The 17,375-nt window shown below is 37.0% G+C and overlaps 1 protein-coding gene across 4 annotated transcripts in view; it reads left to right on the plus strand.

Annotated features, from left to right (window-relative positions):
* The window catches only part of PSEN1 (presenilin 1), a 75,050-nt gene that overhangs the window by 41,459 nt on the left and 16,216 nt on the right, over positions 1–17,375 (plus strand). For all 4 annotated transcript variants that reach the window (XM_030831610.2, XM_030831611.2, XM_060295004.2 and 1 more), the window contains 3 exons: positions 1,834–1,901; positions 6,461–6,681; positions 11,180–11,278. In XM_030831610.2, coding sequence (XP_030687470.1) covers positions 1,834–1,901; positions 6,461–6,681; positions 11,180–11,278 — 388 coding nt within the window. The remainder of the gene's footprint in view (positions 1–1,833; positions 1,902–6,460; positions 6,682–11,179; positions 11,279–17,375) is intronic.

Raw genomic sequence — 17,375 nt, forward strand, 5'->3', positions numbered from 1 at the left:
CTTCTGTTTTGTAAATAAGCTCATTTGTACTCTTATTTTTAGATTCCACATATAAGCAATATCATACGATATTTGTCTTTCTGTGTCTGACTTCACTCAGTATGACAATCTCTAGGTCCATCCATGTTGCTGCAAGTGGCATTATTTTGTTCTTTTTTATGGCTGAGTAATATTCCATTGTATGTATGTACCACATCTTCTTTATCCATTCATCTGTTGATGGACATTTAGGTTGCTTCCATGTCCTGGCTATTGTAAATAGTGCTGCAGTGAACATTGGCATACCTCTAATTTGTACCCCTCACTTCCCATTCCCCTTTGGTAACCACTAGTCTGTTTTCTATATCTGTGCATCTGTTTCTGTTTTACATGTACATTTATTTGTATTACTTTTTAGATTCCACATATAAGTGGTATCATACAGTATTTGTCTTTCTCTGTCTGACTTATTTCACTAAGCCTAATACTCTCTAGGTCCATCCACATTGCTGCAAATGGAAGAATTTTATTCTTTTATAAGGCTGAATAATATTCCTGTGTGTGTGTGTGTGTGTGTGTGTGTGTGTGTGTGTGTACACATCTTATTTATCCGTTCTTCTGTTGATGGACATTTGAGTTGCTTCCATATCTTGCCTGTTGTAAATAGTGCTGCTATGAACATAGGGGTGCATGTATCTTTTCAAATTAGTGTTTTTGTTTTTCTTGGATACATACCCAGGAGTGGAATTGCTGGAATATATGGTAGTTTTATTTTTAGTTTTTTGAGGAACCTCCATACTGGTTTCCACAGTGACTGCACAAATTTACATTCCCACCAACAGGGTACAAAAGTTCCCTTTTCTCCACATCCTCACCAATACTTGTTATTTGTGGTCATTTTGATGATAGCTATTCTGACAAGTATGAGGTGATAACTCGTTTTGATTTGCATTTCTCTAATAATTAACAATATTGAGCATCTTTTCATGTGCCTGTTGTCCATGTGTATGTATTCTTTGGAAAAATGTCTCTTTAGGCCTTCTGCCCATTTTTTGATTGGGTTGTTTGTTTTTTGACATTGAGTTTTTTGGTTTGTTCATATATTTTGGATATTAACCCCTTGTCAGTCATATCATTTGCAAATATTTTCTCCCATTCCGTAGGTTGTCTTTGTCTTTGTTTTGTTTTTTTTTAAAACACAATAACCCTTAAAATTTTATTTATTTATTTATTTATTTTGGCTGCGTTGGGTCTTCATTACTGCTTGCGGGCTTTCTCTAGTTGTGGCGAGCGGGGGCTATTCTTCATTGCTGTACGCTGGCATCTTATTGTGGTGGCTTCTCTTGTTGTAGACCATGAGTTCAAGGTGCACAGGCTTTGGTAGTTGTGGCACGCGGGCTCAGTAGTTGTGACTCACGGGCCCTAGAGCGCAGCCTCGGTAGTTGTGGTGCAGGGGCTTAGTTGCTCCACGGCATGTGGGATCTTCCCGGACCAGGGCTTGAACCTGTGTCCCCTGCATTGGTAGGCAGATTCTTAACCACTGCACCACCAGGGAAGTCCCATTGGTTGTCTTCAATAATTTGGTTTTTTTAATGTATTCTTTTCTTTTTAAAATTTTACCTATTTCTAAAGGAACAAAGGTCTACATGTATTTTGGTGAAATTTCTATTTATATTATGAGTAGTTCAGCACCAAAGAGTTCTGTTATAGGTATTCACTGATCCCAAAGCTGCTTGTGTTTTGCCATTTGAAAATCGTAACACATACAGAAGTAGTATACAATTTTTTAAGTAAGAAATTTGGATATTTTTTAGGGTTATGGGATCTGTTAATTATACTGAAACTCTTTTCTAGGTCATCCATGCCTGGCTTATTATTTCATCCCTATTGTTGCTGTTCTTTTTCTCATTCATTTACTTGGGGTAAGTAGTGAAATATTTGGTCTGTTTTTCAGAAATTAACTTTATTTGGGCTCTATAACTTGTCACTTAAAGAAATGTACTTCGTTGATGAATTATTCTTAAATTATAATTGTTTCCATGTATAGGCCATACTTGGTATATATACAACTAGTTAATATTATCGATAGGGATATTCTTTTGTTGATCCTTGTTTATAATAAGTAGAACTGAAAGAACTCAAGACTACAGTTAATTCTAAGTCTTTTTAGTAAAGAATTTACTGTATTCTTTACTTCTAGTAATAATCTTTGAAACAGAATGTTAAAGCATTTCAAGCATGTGTATAAACATGAATTGATTTTTAAACTTTTATATTATTTCATCAGTTAGTCTTTCGCCTCTCAAATGAAATCTTACATGAGAACTTCACATATAAAATAGAAAAAAGTGGAGCTGCTCTGTTGAAGAGAATAGAGGCTCAGAGATTTGCCCGCCTTGTCTTTCTGTCAGCCCCAGTGGCAGAATACAGGTCGTAAACCACTGTACTAGCTCTTAAATTAGGAAGAAGCAATAAAACTAAAAAATAAATTGAAGAGTTAATTCTTTGGTAGAAGCAGGGGGAATGACCATAGACAAAAGAAATAAATGTAAGAATCTCTATGAAATGGATGATTTTCTAGGAAAAAAACTAATTACCAAAACTGACCACTGAAGTGATAGAAAATCTAAGTAGAGCAATGAAAAAATACAGAAGGTTGTTGAAGAGGTTCTCATCCCACCTCCACCAGTAACAACAATACCAGGCCCAAATGGTTTCATAGGGAAATTCTATTAAACCTTTAAGGAGTGGATAACTCTAATGCTATTTTAACTGTTCCAGGACATAGAAAAAGAAGAAAAGCTTCCAGATTCTTTTTAAGAAGGCAGGGTAACACTGATACCAAAACCCTATGAATTATCAAGAAAAAGGAAACTGTGGATCAGTCCTATTTATTGATGCCAAAAGAATAACTAAATATTCACTAACAGGATTCAGCAACAACCCTTTGAGGGTATAATACATATGACCAAATGGAGTTTGTTTGCAGAATGGGAGACTGGTTTATTATTAGGAAATATCAATACAAGTCACCATGTTACTAAGTCATCATCTCGTACATGCTAACAAGAATTTGACAAAATTCGACACTTGTCCTTGGTCAAATTCCATAATAAAACAGATGATTAGTTCTCTAACATGATAAAATATATGAATCTTATTCTAACGATTGGTATCATCCTCTCAGGAAAACTTCAGAAGCACACCTGTTACTGTTAGGACAAGACGAGGATTTCCTTTATCACTATTGTTGTCAATCATTACTCTGGAGGGACTAGTGAACACAATTAAATAAGACAAAGAAATAGAGCTACACAATTTGGAAGAGAAGGTTAAATTATTAGTAATTAGAGGTAAAATGATTGTTTACTTGGTTACTTACTTTGGTTACTCAGAATTAACCAAAAAAAAAATTAGAATCACTAAGTAAATTTGGTAAGGCAACTGCATACAAAATTAATTAACGTAAATCAATAGCCATCATGTAAACAACTAGTTAGAAAACATAATGAAAAGGAAAAAATCCCATTTATGAGAGCAGCAAGAAAGAGAAAATATCTAGGATTAAACAGTAATTGTTTAAGTTCTATTATTAAGAAATTTTAGGGAGTTCCCTGGTGGTTTAAAGGTTAGGATTTGGTGCTCTCATTGCTGTCGCCCAGATTCAATCCCTGGTCAGGGAACTGAGATCCTGCAAGCCATGCAGCGTGGCCAAAATTTTAAAAATAAATAAATAAAATAAAGAAATTTAAAAATGCCTCTTCAGGGCTTAAAAAGAAGACTTAAACAAATGGAAAATTATACCAGGTTACATAGAAAGAATATCGTCATAAAGATGTCAGTTCTCTCTTAAGTTTATTTTAAATTTTAATATAAGCCCAATAAAAATACAAATAAGATTTATTTTTAATCTGGACAAGATAATTTTAAAATTTATTTGAAAAAATAAATAAGTGAAGGTACCCCCAAGAATCGTAAAAAAGAAGAAAACTGAGGGATACTACTCATACCTGATACAAAATTATAAAACTAGAGACTTCCCTGGTGGCACAGTGGTTAAGAATCTGCCTGCCAATGCAGGGGACATGGGTTCGAGCCCTGGTCCGGGAAGATCCCACATGCCGTGGAGCAACTAAGCCCATGCGCCTAGAGCCCGTGCTCTGCAACAAGAGAAGCCACCGCAATGCCCATGCACTGCAACGAAGAGTAGCCCCCGCTCGCCACAACTAGAGAAAGCCCATGCACAGCAACGAAGAGCCAACACAACCAAAAATAAATAAATAACTTGAAACAAAAAACAAAACAAAAAAAATTATAAAACTATAATAATTAAAATAGTGACACCTGCACTATAAACAGATAATCAGTAGAAAAGATTAGAAGGACTTTAAAAAATGCTCAAATATATAAAGGAATTTAATTTATGATAAAGGTAGTATAGAAACAGTAGGCTGTAAATGGATTATTTAGTAATTGGTGTTGAGATAATTGGGTAGTCATCCAGAGGAAAATTTTGAATTTCTTCTTTATATCTATACCAGGATAAATTCCAATGGATTAAAAATTTAAATATGAAAGTAAAACCGTAAAAGGACTAGAGAAAACCATGGGGGATGGGAATTTAAGTATATATATATATATTTAATTATGTAACTTAAAAGGTCCTTCCTTAAATCTAATGTTTTATATATAAATATATACACATATATATATATACACACACACACATTCACACAAAACCCCAAAATCAAGCCAACCAACCACACCATGAAAAAAATCAGAAGATGAATGACCAACTGCTAAGTGTGTTTTCAACTCATTTTATAGACAAAGGCTAATTTACTTTATATATAAACCTCTACATGGCAATAAGATCAACAACAACCTAACAGAAAAAAAATGGGCGAAGGATATGAAAAAATAGTCAACAGAAAGAGAAAGACAAGTTACTTTTAAATATATGAAAATATGCACACCCTCCTTATAAAATTAATGCTAATTAAAGCTGTACATTAGGTTAACAAGGATTAAATAGTTTAATAAATGTTCTAATTTGGCAAGGTTGCAGGAGAATAAACATGCACACGTTGGTGTAAAACTGATTAAGAGCAGTTCGGCATATCCATGAAAGTTTTATATGAATATGTCCTGAACCTAGTAATCTGTAGGGATAATCATTGCAGCATTGTTTCTGATAGCAAAAGAATGGAATCAGTCTAAGTATCCATCAGTAGAAAACTGGTTAAATAAATTATGGTACATCCATACAATAAAGCCATTGAAAAGAATGAGGTACTCTAGTATACTTATGTGGAAAGTTCTCCAGGAATATCATTAAGAGAAAAAACCCTGGTTTAGAACAATGTGTATTCTATCATTTGTATCTGGTAAAGAAGTATATTTATGATATGTATGGACACTCTCTGGAAGGATGCATATGAAGTTAATAATAGTGCTTTCCTTTGGAGAGAGAGACAAGGTTTGGGGGGAAACTTTTCACAGTATATGTTGGGAATTTTACATTTTAGGCGTGTATTACCTAGCTAAAGATAACAATAGTTTGGAGTTTTGGGGGTTTTTTGTTTTGAGTGCTGGACTATCTGAAATGCTTAATACAAATAGCTACATCATCCAGAAATTTCAACATTTATTTTGAAATTTCAAAATGGAAAGATCACCTTTCTGGATAGTCTCCAGAAACCAAAGTTTGTGCTTAAATAAACGAGTGCTTTCTTTCTCCTCAGTTACCCATCTTCTATATTTGTATCTCTTTATTTTAAGATGGAATTCCCCCTCCCAAAATTAAAATACTATTTTCTTCATTATAAAAATTCATTCATTCATTCATTGTGAAAAAAAAAAAAGAAAGAAAGAAAAGAAGAAAAGTTTTAAAAATTCCAGACTCCCATCATCTAAAGATAAGTCCTGCATCTTTTCAGGAACTACTACATCGATCTCTTGCTCTCTCTTCTCACACACTATTTCATGTAAATGAGATCATATTTTTTTTTCAGGCAACAATATATCATGCCTATATCCCATGTTTGTGTGCATGTGTATAAAACATATATTTAATGGCTGCACTAAATTTTATGAAAATAACACCTTATGTCCTAAGCTCTAAAATTTATTTTGCATGTTTAATTTTTTCCAATTTCAGATACTTCAAACAAGCATTTCCCAAAGTATAGAATAGCATTTTAGGTGTTATATGGCCTTTTTTTTTAGTTTTTGTACTTATTTTTACAGCTGTGGCCTGTGATACTGGTTTCCCATTTATATGACTGATACAGAGTTTTCTGTTAAAATAAGCTCAACTTGAGGAAAAAAGTGCATTAATTTAAAGAAAGATATGGTAAAAGTGTGAAGCTGGGATGTGAATATCTAATGACTATCTATGTTAGAACCATAGTTCTAAAAAATGTTTTGATGAAACTTATTGTATGCGAATCTTTTTAGATATCTGTTTAATTTTTTTCAGGGAAGTGTTTAAAACCTATAATGTCGCCATGGACTACATTACAGTTGCACTCCTGATCTGGAATTTTGGTGTGGTGGGAATGATTGCCATTCACTGGAAAGGTCCACTGAGACTCCAGCAGGCATATCTCATTATGATCAGTGCCCTCATGGCCCTGGTATTTATCAAGTACCTCCCAGAATGGACCGCGTGGCTCATCTTGGCTGTGATTTCAGTATATGGTAAAACCCAAGACTGACATTTTGTTCATCACAGAAATACCTCCTGGTGTGTTTTCCTTCCTCTTCTAGTTATCTTGACTTAGGGAAAATGACAACAGTAATGTCCCATAGCTTTTCAGTAAATAATCAGTTAACTCTACTATCTTTTTCATATAAAGATTTCAAATTTTTTGAGGTTAAGTTCTTTAAAAATGTTTTATTAATCCCCCCAGTTTAACTCAGTGATGAGTTAGTGGAAGGATCCATAGACTGCTGGTCCTAAGACTTAGATTCAAATCCCATCGCTACCACTGATAGCCTTCATGACTTTATGAAGGTGATTCGGGCCCTTCGAGCTTCGGTTTCCTCATTTGGAAAATGGGAATAATGCTTCTCAGAATATTTGTCAGAAAGCACTAGCAGAGTGCTTGACACACGTAAAATGCTCAACTAATTTTTTTTTCCAACTAATTTTTAATATAAAAATTAAGTTAACTACTTTTTATAAGGCAACTTGGGTAGAATTACTCTTTTAAAGGTAAAACTTATTTGGGCAGTGTGAGCTTCATATTTATTAGCAACCCATGTGACATGGGTCCTGAAAAGTCAGAATATACCTTAGCCATGAATAACCAAGATGTGAACTCTGCAACTCTCACTTTGCATAAAAGCCAAAAAGAGATCCGTTTTCAGAGGTCAATTTGTGGTCTCTGTATGATAACTGCAGTGTTCTTTCATCCCTATTCAAATGCTTATTAAAATGTCAGGTGACCTGTAGTAGAAAACCTCATCATTCCCCCTTGATTGATGAATAAAACGTCTGTGGAAATAGAATTCGATTGGCTCTGTTCTCATATTTAAGCAGTCAGTCACAGAACTGTAAAAGTCATATACTCTTTGTGACGGACTTTTCATAGTGACCTTAGGTTGTATAGTATTTGATGGTTTGCAAAGTACTCATCTTTTCATTGCACAGCTGCGATCAAGAATGCCAGTTCTGCGCTCCATCCAGTCAGCAGCTGGTTAATACTTTGCAGTCAGAGATTTTATCAATATGTTCTTCTGTTCCATGCCTTTTTCGACAGGCACAGTTTGCTTTCTCCTTCAAAGGGACACATTATATCTTTACCTAGTGACTCAGGTACTTTAGCAGCCCTACTACTGTTGCACAAAATCTTTGCAGGCTGGATCTTAACCACATCCACCTTTGTCCAGGAGCACAGATACAACATTACACTGATGATATCATCCTCTGAATAAATTCACTGGACCTACTTGGTGAGGACATACAGATATTCACAATAGAGCTCAAAAGGGAGGTGGCATTTCCCTGTACATAGTACAAGGCTCTGCCACCCCAGTTAAATTCCTGAAAGTTACTTGGTAAGCTGAGGGCTTCTGCATCTCTGGCACTGTCAAGAAATAGCAGCTGACCCTCTCTGCGCCCATGATGTTAAAACAAGCCCACTATGTTTTAGGCCCTTTGGGGATCTGGAGGCAATATACTCTTCATTTACAAATTTTACTTAAGCCTATTTATACTGTTACAAATTGGCCCACCTTGAATGGGGACCTCCTACAACATAAGGTTCTAGAATCTGTCCAAATTATAATACAGTAGTTACTTCGTTAGTGTCCCTTCTCCCGCTTTAGAGGCTTTAGCAACGTCTTCTCATACCTCCTGAAATATCTGGATCACTCACTATGATCATAAGTTGCCCACGGATCTCTGGTGTGAGGAACTACACTTTTCAGTCCCATGCTGTACACGTTTAGAATGGCCATTTCTGACTACATACCGAGCTCTCCTGGAAACAGGTTTCCACAGGCCCTGAACCTGTGAAGCTCCAAATCCATCTGCTCCTTATCTCCATATCATGGAGGCAGCATTCTACAAGCTCAGCACAGCCACCAGGGCCTCCTTGCTAAGACAGAAATGTTAGCCATATGATAGAGCTGAGTCTGGGCCCCCTGGAGTATCTCACCCATAGGAGAGGGTGGACTCTTCTTTCCTTAGTCCCTTGCCAGTTGACAAGGTGCTAGAGGAGGTCACCCCTCTCTTGGACCCCTGGCTACCACGGGAGCCCTTTGGGATCAAATGAGTGAACAGACAGCAGTGGGAGTTTGTACACTTTATGGACAGCATCAAAACTACATGTGAAGGAGCTCACTTGGAGAGCTCTGCTTTTCATTGCTTAATCCAAGCATCCTTGATCAAAGAATGGGATCCAAGGGTCAGCAAAATTAGCTGAACTTCAGGCAGTCGTCTTAATCTGGCCAACAGTTGGCTCCATCTGTGCATTTTTACAGACCCTTGGGACATTGCAAGTGGTCTAGCCACCTGATTCTGCCAGTGGTAGCAACAGCAATTACTTATCCAAGTTTTCCCTCTTTAGGGAAAATAACTGAGAATCTCTTGCCTCACAGATACCAAAAATAGAAATCAAAGTTATACATGTCTCAGTACGTATTAAACCCACAATACAGGCCTCCTCACTTTATCCACTTTGGAGTTCCAGATATTGTTATAGTGACTATTTCACTTCTAAATATACAATGCTGGGCTCTTGAACAAGGTGTGCAGTGGAACTTTCACCACCATACAGTCTCACACTACAGGCCTCACAAGGCACCATTATGACATACTAGAGCAAGTTAAAACTTGATTAAATGAAACATCAGGGTCGAATCATAATAAAGAGTCTGATTCCATTTTTGATATTAAAAAAAAAAATGCCAGTTCTGGAGACAGACTGCCTGGGTTCAAATCCAGACTCTTCTACTCCTATCATTTATTGGGTATGTGGCCACAGACACATTGCTCAACCCCCGAGTCTTAGTTATTATGAAGATTAAATTAAACAATATGTACAGTACACATGTATGATGGTATCTATCAGTAAATATTAGCTGTTTCTTTAAAATGTATAATCCTGTGAAGTAAGCAAGGCAGTTATTCTTGTTTTACTGCTAAGAACCTGAAGTTTGTAGAGGTAAAGTATTTGCCCAAGCTTAACACCATTTGATCTAGAATATGAGTCCTAAGTCCCATATTCTTTCTACTACATTACACTGTTTCTCCCATCAACCCTCTGTTTCTTCCATACATATGCAAATTATCTCCACAGACCTTTGAGTTCCTTTAAAATAAAAGACTTTTGTGCCCAATATTTAGAGTAATGATTCTTAACTCCATTTCCATAAGATCTGAAGATGTCACAAAGATTGTTCTAAGAATTTCAAAACAAAATTAATTTTAATTCACTTTAATTGCTCTAAAAAATAAGGGTTTATCATTTAGCAATTCTATAAGGAGTAGTGTGTCATAAAACCAAGATAGTTACAGGACATCGCAGGTTGAAACAGGTTAGAAATCTCATTATTTCAGAGCACAGCAAATTTCCCTTTTCTCATCCCAAACAAATCAAAATGGAAGCAGTGAGAGTAGAGATTTCTTGTGTGCGTGTGTGTGTGTGTGTGTGTGTGTGTGTGTGTTTTATTGTAGTAGTAGTAGTAGTAGTAGTAGTAGTAGTAGTAGTAGTAGTAGTAGTAGTAGTAGTAGTGTACAAGAAGACATGACCACTTGCAGGTGTGAGGTTTTTTACTTAAATGCATCTGAATGATAGTAATGTCAACACAAGCTATTGAATCTTCCTTTACAAATTTACCTATATCTGTTTCCCATTATTAAATGTTTGAAATTATTTTCTGTATTCCTATACTCTGAATTTTCACGACATAGCAAATGTAAGAAAAGCTGCAGTTACTGGAGACAGATGGTGGTAGAATCAAGAATAATTTATGCATATTGCTTCCTCCTCCGAGTTGCTGTTTTCATAAAATGAGACACTTTTCAGCACCACATGTATTCTGAGACCTAAATATTTGTGAAGCGCTTTTGACAGGAGAGCTAAAGAAATGCTAAACTCATGCAGAGGTTTATTAGTTATTTTGTTTGAATTTACTGCCCTCTTATTTCAAGTATCCCTAAATAGTACATATACTGTTTTCAAAAAGGGGAGAAGATGAATCTCTTCTACTCTGTTCTTCATATTTTGAAAAGTTAAGTCAAATCCCCTCTATTAAACCCCCTCCTAAAGTAAACCTTCAGTTTGTGGCTCATAGGTATGTTTTGTTTGGAAATGGCTTGTCCTTGTTTCTGCTTTGGAAATTGACAACTGCTCTAGAATAATTGTCTTGTCATTATTTCTGCCTCTTCTCTTCAAACTGAGAAGACTTATTCCAAGAACCCAACGATGATACACTGTAAACTAACCAAATAGCAGTCAAACCAAAATGAAGTTTGCACAGGTCTCTGTGTGGTTTTGTGTATTTTGTTTAGATTGTCTCCATCCGCCTCCCCCATCAGCTTACCTGCTGTTTATTTCATATTAATTCAACATCTTTCTGTGTAAAAAAAAATTAAACCTTTTTAATTGGTTAATTCCTCCCTCACACACCCATTTACAAGTTTAACCAATACATTTTTCAGATGTCTTTTCTATTTTCCTTTTTCTAGATTTAGTGGCTGTTTTGTGTCCAAAAGGCCCACTTCGTATGCTGGTTGAAACAGCTCAGGAGAGAAATGAAACTCTCTTTCCGGCTCTTATTTACTCTTGTAAGTATTTCAGAATGATGTTAAGTTAGTGAACAGCTTAGAATTTACAGAGATTCAAACACATGTAATTATGATCATTATCGTGGTACTTTTTCTCACCTTAAATACATAGCATTGATGGAAATGCTGCAGATCTGTTTCCTTGCAAATTATTATCTTCTGCCTGACATTGGTTCAAGAGAGTTTTCAGTATGTGTGGAGATAGAAGAAATATTTAGAGATTGAGGAGCCAGTATTCTCATTTAAAATCTTATTAATCAAGAACTATTGAGTACTTGTTATATACATATATTGTAGGTGGATCTTACACTAGCATGTTGAAAGAATTGTACTTTTCCTTCAGAATGTGTTTGCCCTTTGTTTGGTTTTAGAGTCATACACTTCCTAATCATTCAGTAACTATTTATTCATCATTGACCTGATCTGCTCCCACAGAGCACTGTGGAGGATATAAAGATGATTAAGGGGGACTTCCCTGGCTGTCCAGTGGTTAAGACTCCATGCTTCCAATGCAGGGGGCCTGGTTGGGGAACTAAGATCCCACCTGCCATGGCATGGCCAAAAACTAAATTAAAAAAAAAAAAAAAAGATGATTAAGATACTTTGCTTTCCCTCAGAGTGCACTTTGCTTTACATTTTTTTTTTTTGGCTGTGCTGCACGGCATGTGAGATCTTAGTTCCCCGACCAGGAATCGAACCCAAGCCCTCAGCAGTGAAAACTCAAGAGTCGTAACCACTGGACCGCTAGGGAATTCCCTTGCTTACAATTTAGAAGTGAGATAAGACAAGTATATAAACAACATTCGAGGCAGGCTGTTATCCGATTATTCAGAAGGAACGCAAAATGCAGAAAGAGCTCAAAACAGGGAAAATCTAAATGGGGAATCAGAGAAAGGCTTCATGGAAGAGACAGCATTTGGATTGAACCTTCAAAGGGTGGGTAGGATTTCAGCAAGTGCAGATGGAAGAGTCATTTCCAAAAGTGGGCTTGGGGACTTCCCTGATGGCGCAGTGGTTAAGAATCCGCCTGCCAGTGCAGGGGACACGGGTTCGGTCCCTGATCCGGGAAGATCCCACATGCCACGGAGCAACTAAGCCCCTGTGCCACAACTACTGAGCCTGCGCGCCACAACTACTGAAGCCCGCGCAGCAACAAAGACCCAATGCAGCCAAATAAATTTTTTTTTTTTAAGTGGGCTTGTCACAAAGAATGGCTTGGAGGCATAAGTGTGGGGCATCTTCTTCAAATTTCAAGTGTTTCAGTTGACTAGAACATGGAGTACAAAATAGGGAGAGTACTAGGAGATGGGTTTGGAAAGGCACTCAGGGCAAGATCACGGATAGCTTTGAGGGACTGGTTTAGATCTCTGTATTCTATTCATGATCACTTGGGAATCACAGAAGGTTCTTAACAGAAGACTAATGTGATCAGAGCTGTGCCTTTGTAAGCTTGCAGCATTGTGCAAGATGAACGGAAGGGAGAGAGAACGGGAAGCATAACTAAACAGATATTGCCATGATCTAGGTGGAAAGTAATGAGAGTCTGAATTATGGGATAGGTAATGGCAGTCAAGGGAAAGGCCTTGATGAGAGCTTTTGGAGGTAGTTTCAGTCATTCTTAGTGACGAGTGAGAGAAGTTTAAAGCTTAAAGGGAGGATGATAAAGAAGAGAGGTTTTTCTTATTTGAGAAATCTGTGTAGTGTTGCCTGTAGCCCATATCTAATTTTCTTGGCAGGACCTGTGAGCCATCCAGGTAGAAATTTCCGGCAGGAGTTTAGAAATGAAGTACCAGTGCAAAGGAAAAGGTTGATAATAGAGATGCAGAATTGAAGAACATCAGCATGGAGGTGACAGTTGCAGCTGTGGGAGTGGATGAGTGATTCAAATCAAAGGAGAAGAGAAGAGGACACCAGGAGTAGATCTTTGTCAACTACTATGTTTAGAGAGTGAGAAATGAAGAGAAAATAGTAAATGGAACATAAAATATCAGAAAATTGGGAAAACCAGCATTTTTCACTTAGCAATAGCATGACTGTTTTTTCATATCAGTACATGAAATGTCTGCATAGTTTTCTCTTATATAGATATTAAATAAAGGGTATCTTTATTGATCATTTCCCATTACAAACAATGCTTGCACAGAACATTTATGAATTTGTGAATATTGTTGTACAGATACATTCATAGAAATGGAATTGCTAAGTCAAAGGATGTGTGCCTTTAAATTTTGATAGATAGTGCCAGATTGCCTCCTCAAAAGGCTATACCAGGGCTTCCCTGGTGGCGCAGTGGTTGGGAGTCCGCCTGCCGATGCAGGGGACACGGGTTCGTGCCCTGGTCCGGGAGGATCCCACGTGCTGCGGAACGGCTGGGCCCATGGGCCGTGGCCGTGGCCGCTGGACCTGCGCGTCTGGAGCCTGTGCTCTGCAATGGGAGAGGCCACAGCAGTGAGAGGCCCGCATACCACAAAAAAAAAAAAGGCTATACCAATTTATATTCCCTTCAGTAGTGTGAAGGTCCTAATTAACTAACACCTTCATTATCACTTGTTTGTGTATGTGTATGGGAAACTAATAGACAACATCTTGTTTTAGTTTTCATCTTGGCTTATTGACTAATAACTATTAGTTAATAGTAAGTAATAACTATTAGTAATTAATAACTATTAGTTAATAGTAAGTAATAACTATTAATGATTATTTGGACTTTTTAGTCTATTTTTTAGCTGCATGTTTAAATTTCTTGTTTTATGACTGGCTTGGTATTGTATTTTTCCATATTTTTAGAATTAATTTTTAATTATACAAGTAATACATTAATACTTTATCATTGAAAAAATTTTTGAATTACAGATAAAGTTAAATTTCATTGTAACTGTCATCCCCAATCTTAATACTTTACCAAGCAGTTACTTACCAGTATTATCAGTGTGATATATATCCTTGTGGACTTTTGGCCTATTTATCTGTTGAGTTATTGAAAAAGCAGAGTTTCAAGAAGGAGAGAATGTCAGATGCTATAAAGAAGTGAAGGATGATGAGGACTAAGTAAACCATATAGAATTTGGTGCTTTAGACATCTTTAGTGACATTTAAGAGAGCAATTTCAGTAGAATGATAGGACCAGAAGCAGTATTCCAAAGGGCGGAAAGTGTGCGTCTGTGTGTGTGTGTCTGTGTGTGTCTGTCTGGGTTTTGCTGGCACTGGCAGTGGAAGTGATACAGTGGACAGAGACTGGGTGATGAAGAAGGAGAGGTAAGTATCACCTACTAGTTCACAGGCAGAGCAGTGGTGACTTGAGAAGAGAACAGGTATGAGGAAAGATGGTTCCAGGAGAGAGAAGGTTGAGGGAAAGGAGCCAGTGGAGAAAGGCTTTGAAGAGACCAGCAAAAAGAAGTAATTACTGGAGCAAAGTAATAAACAAAGCAGGTAGAAATAGCTCTAAGAGTTCAGTAAGAGGAATTAGATGAGAATAGTGAAAGACCCGGAAGGAAGGAAAAGACAGAAAAGCAGAAGATAGTGGAACGTAGAGAGAGGTCAAGTTGGGAGCACGTGTTAGTTCACCTCAGTCTTTCTTGTGAACTTGCTTGAAGTCCCTGTTGTACTCTATATTTTTTAATTGTGGATGTCAAAGTGAAGGGATTGTGAGTTTTAAATTTTTTCTTAGTTTTAGGATTTTACATTTTTCTACCGTTGTATCTATTGTTAGTACCACGATAATGCTGTGTAACAAACCACCTCACAACTTAATGCCTTAGGGGACTTCCCTGGTGGCACAGTGGTTAAGAATCCACCTGCTACTGCAGGGCACACGGGTTCGAGCCCTGATCCAGGAAGATCCCACATGCCGTGGAACAGCTAAGCCCGTGCGCCACAACTACTGTAGCCCGTGTGCCTAGAGCCCGTGCTCCGCAACAAAAGAAGCCGCCGCAGTGAGAAGCTCAAGCACCGCAACGAAGAGTAGCCCCCACTGGTCACAACTAGAGAAAGCCTGCATGCAGCAAAGAAGACCCAACGCAGCCAAAAATAAATAAATAAATTTATTTTTTTTAAAAAAACAACTTAATGCCTTAAAAATAATTATCAGTCACCATCAGTCCTGCACCTGCGGGTCAGTTGACTCAGCTGATCAGACTTGGCTGTGGTACCTCTGCTCCACATGTTCCCTGTCCTTCTTGGGCCAGTGGGTTAACTGAAGATGTTCTTGTATCTGGAGAAACAAGAGGGCAGCGGGCCTGTTAAGTATTAGCACACTGTCATCTCTGTCCATGTGCCATTGGTTGAAGCAAGTCACATAGCTGAGTCCCTGGTCAGGAAGAGGAAACTGCATTCCAATCTCAGCGAGACCATGGCAAGAGTGTGGGTGCAGGAGGGGTGAAGAAAGGATCTTTCAGTCTGCCACAACGTTAAGCATGTATGTTAATTTTATACTCAGAAAAAGGATTTACTGTTTTTAAAAAAATCATTCGTATATAATATGAATTTTTAAAAACTCAAGTCTGTATAACAATCAATATTGAGATATTTTTGCAGTAATTCCACACATATGGGAAAATATAAGCATAAAACTTTACCTCCTGTGTAGATGAAATAGGTTCAAGAAAGTATCTGTTCTCATGAAATACTGAATCTTTAGTGAGCATTTCATAAATCACTGAGTTTGACAGGTTTTTTTTCAAGTAGAATATACAAAAAACAGCAATATTAATCAGTTCTTTCCCCCTGAAATGGATATAAACACTAATATGAAAAGTTTTTAAGTCAGTCCTCTCAGTTTTTTGTTCTTTAAAAATACAATCCTTTGATGCATTTGTATACTCCCCAGTTAAAAGTATTCAGTTTGCAAAAGAGTCTTACCCTCAGGAAACATGTGAGCATTTTTGTTTGTTTTCTCTATCCCTTGTTTGGACAGGAAGAATGTACACCTACTCTTTGGTAGCTTTTCAGAAAACAAAGATAACAGTTCCTTGAGGTTGACCATTATGTAAAGTTTTTCTCTGATTTCATATCAGTTTGGGAAGTTTTTAGATTGTTAATTTGTAATTCGCATATTTTTCTATTGAGCTAAGCTGTTTGGTGTTAAGTTGAAAGATTGGAAAGCGGGTTTTTTAGATATTATTTTAGTAATGTTAATTCATTCAGCAAATATATATTCTGCTCATGATAATTTACATCAGGGGTTAGCAAACTACTGCCCATAGCCAAATCTGGCCCGTGGCCTGTTTTTGTATAGGCCTGAAAGCTAAGAATGGTTTTTACATCTTTAAAGAGTTAATGAAAAAGAAAAGAACAAAGAAGAATATGTGACAGAGGCCAGATGTTGACCCACAAGCCCCAATATTTACTATCCGGCCCTTTACAGAAAAAGTTTGCTGACCCTTGATTTCCATGGTTAATATTAAGTGTTAAACGAGTTTGTAGCTTTATCTTTCTATACTTGCATAAAGAAAGAAAATCAAATAAATACCTGCTGCCTTCATTGCCAAGAAGACTACAGAAATTCGTAAACCCGGTGGTTGCCCTATTTCCTCTTCATTGGGTTTGGATTTAGTTACAGTGAATCCCCAACCTGGCTAATATTCACTTTGATCAGTTAGTCAGGTTATCATATAATGGAACTTGTCTGACCTCTGAATTACAAAGCTATGGTGAATGAGTAAGTGCAGCTATTACAGGATTTTTATCCTCTTTGGTTATGTATTTCTTTCATAAGCTAGTCAAGAAGCCTTAGAGTATTAGGAAAATGGATATAATTGTAAAATCAGTGATGCCAGAGAAACAGAAAATGCCAAGTATCTTGTTTAAAATTGCTTACCATTACTGGATTGGACTCAGGTTGCTGCTGTCTTGGTTTCTGCTGTCACCCTGTATGGCACACGTTTGTATGTATTTTTGTATTATTGTTGGTGTATCTTCAGGATAAATTCCAAAAGTGTTATTGCTGGGTCAGGGGGTAAATGTACATGTAGTTTTGTTAGATGTTACCAAATTCCCCGCCATGTTTCATCCTACCTGCAGTATGTAAGAGAAGCACCATTTTAAAGTATTCACATTGCCTCTTAATTAAAATGCGACAAGATGTGTGTGTATATCTAGA

Source organism: Globicephala melas, chromosome 2 (genome assembly GCF_963455315.2).
Source record: "Globicephala melas chromosome 2, mGloMel1.2, whole genome shotgun sequence".
Lineage (NCBI taxonomy): Eukaryota > Metazoa > Chordata > Mammalia > Artiodactyla > Delphinidae > Globicephala > Globicephala melas.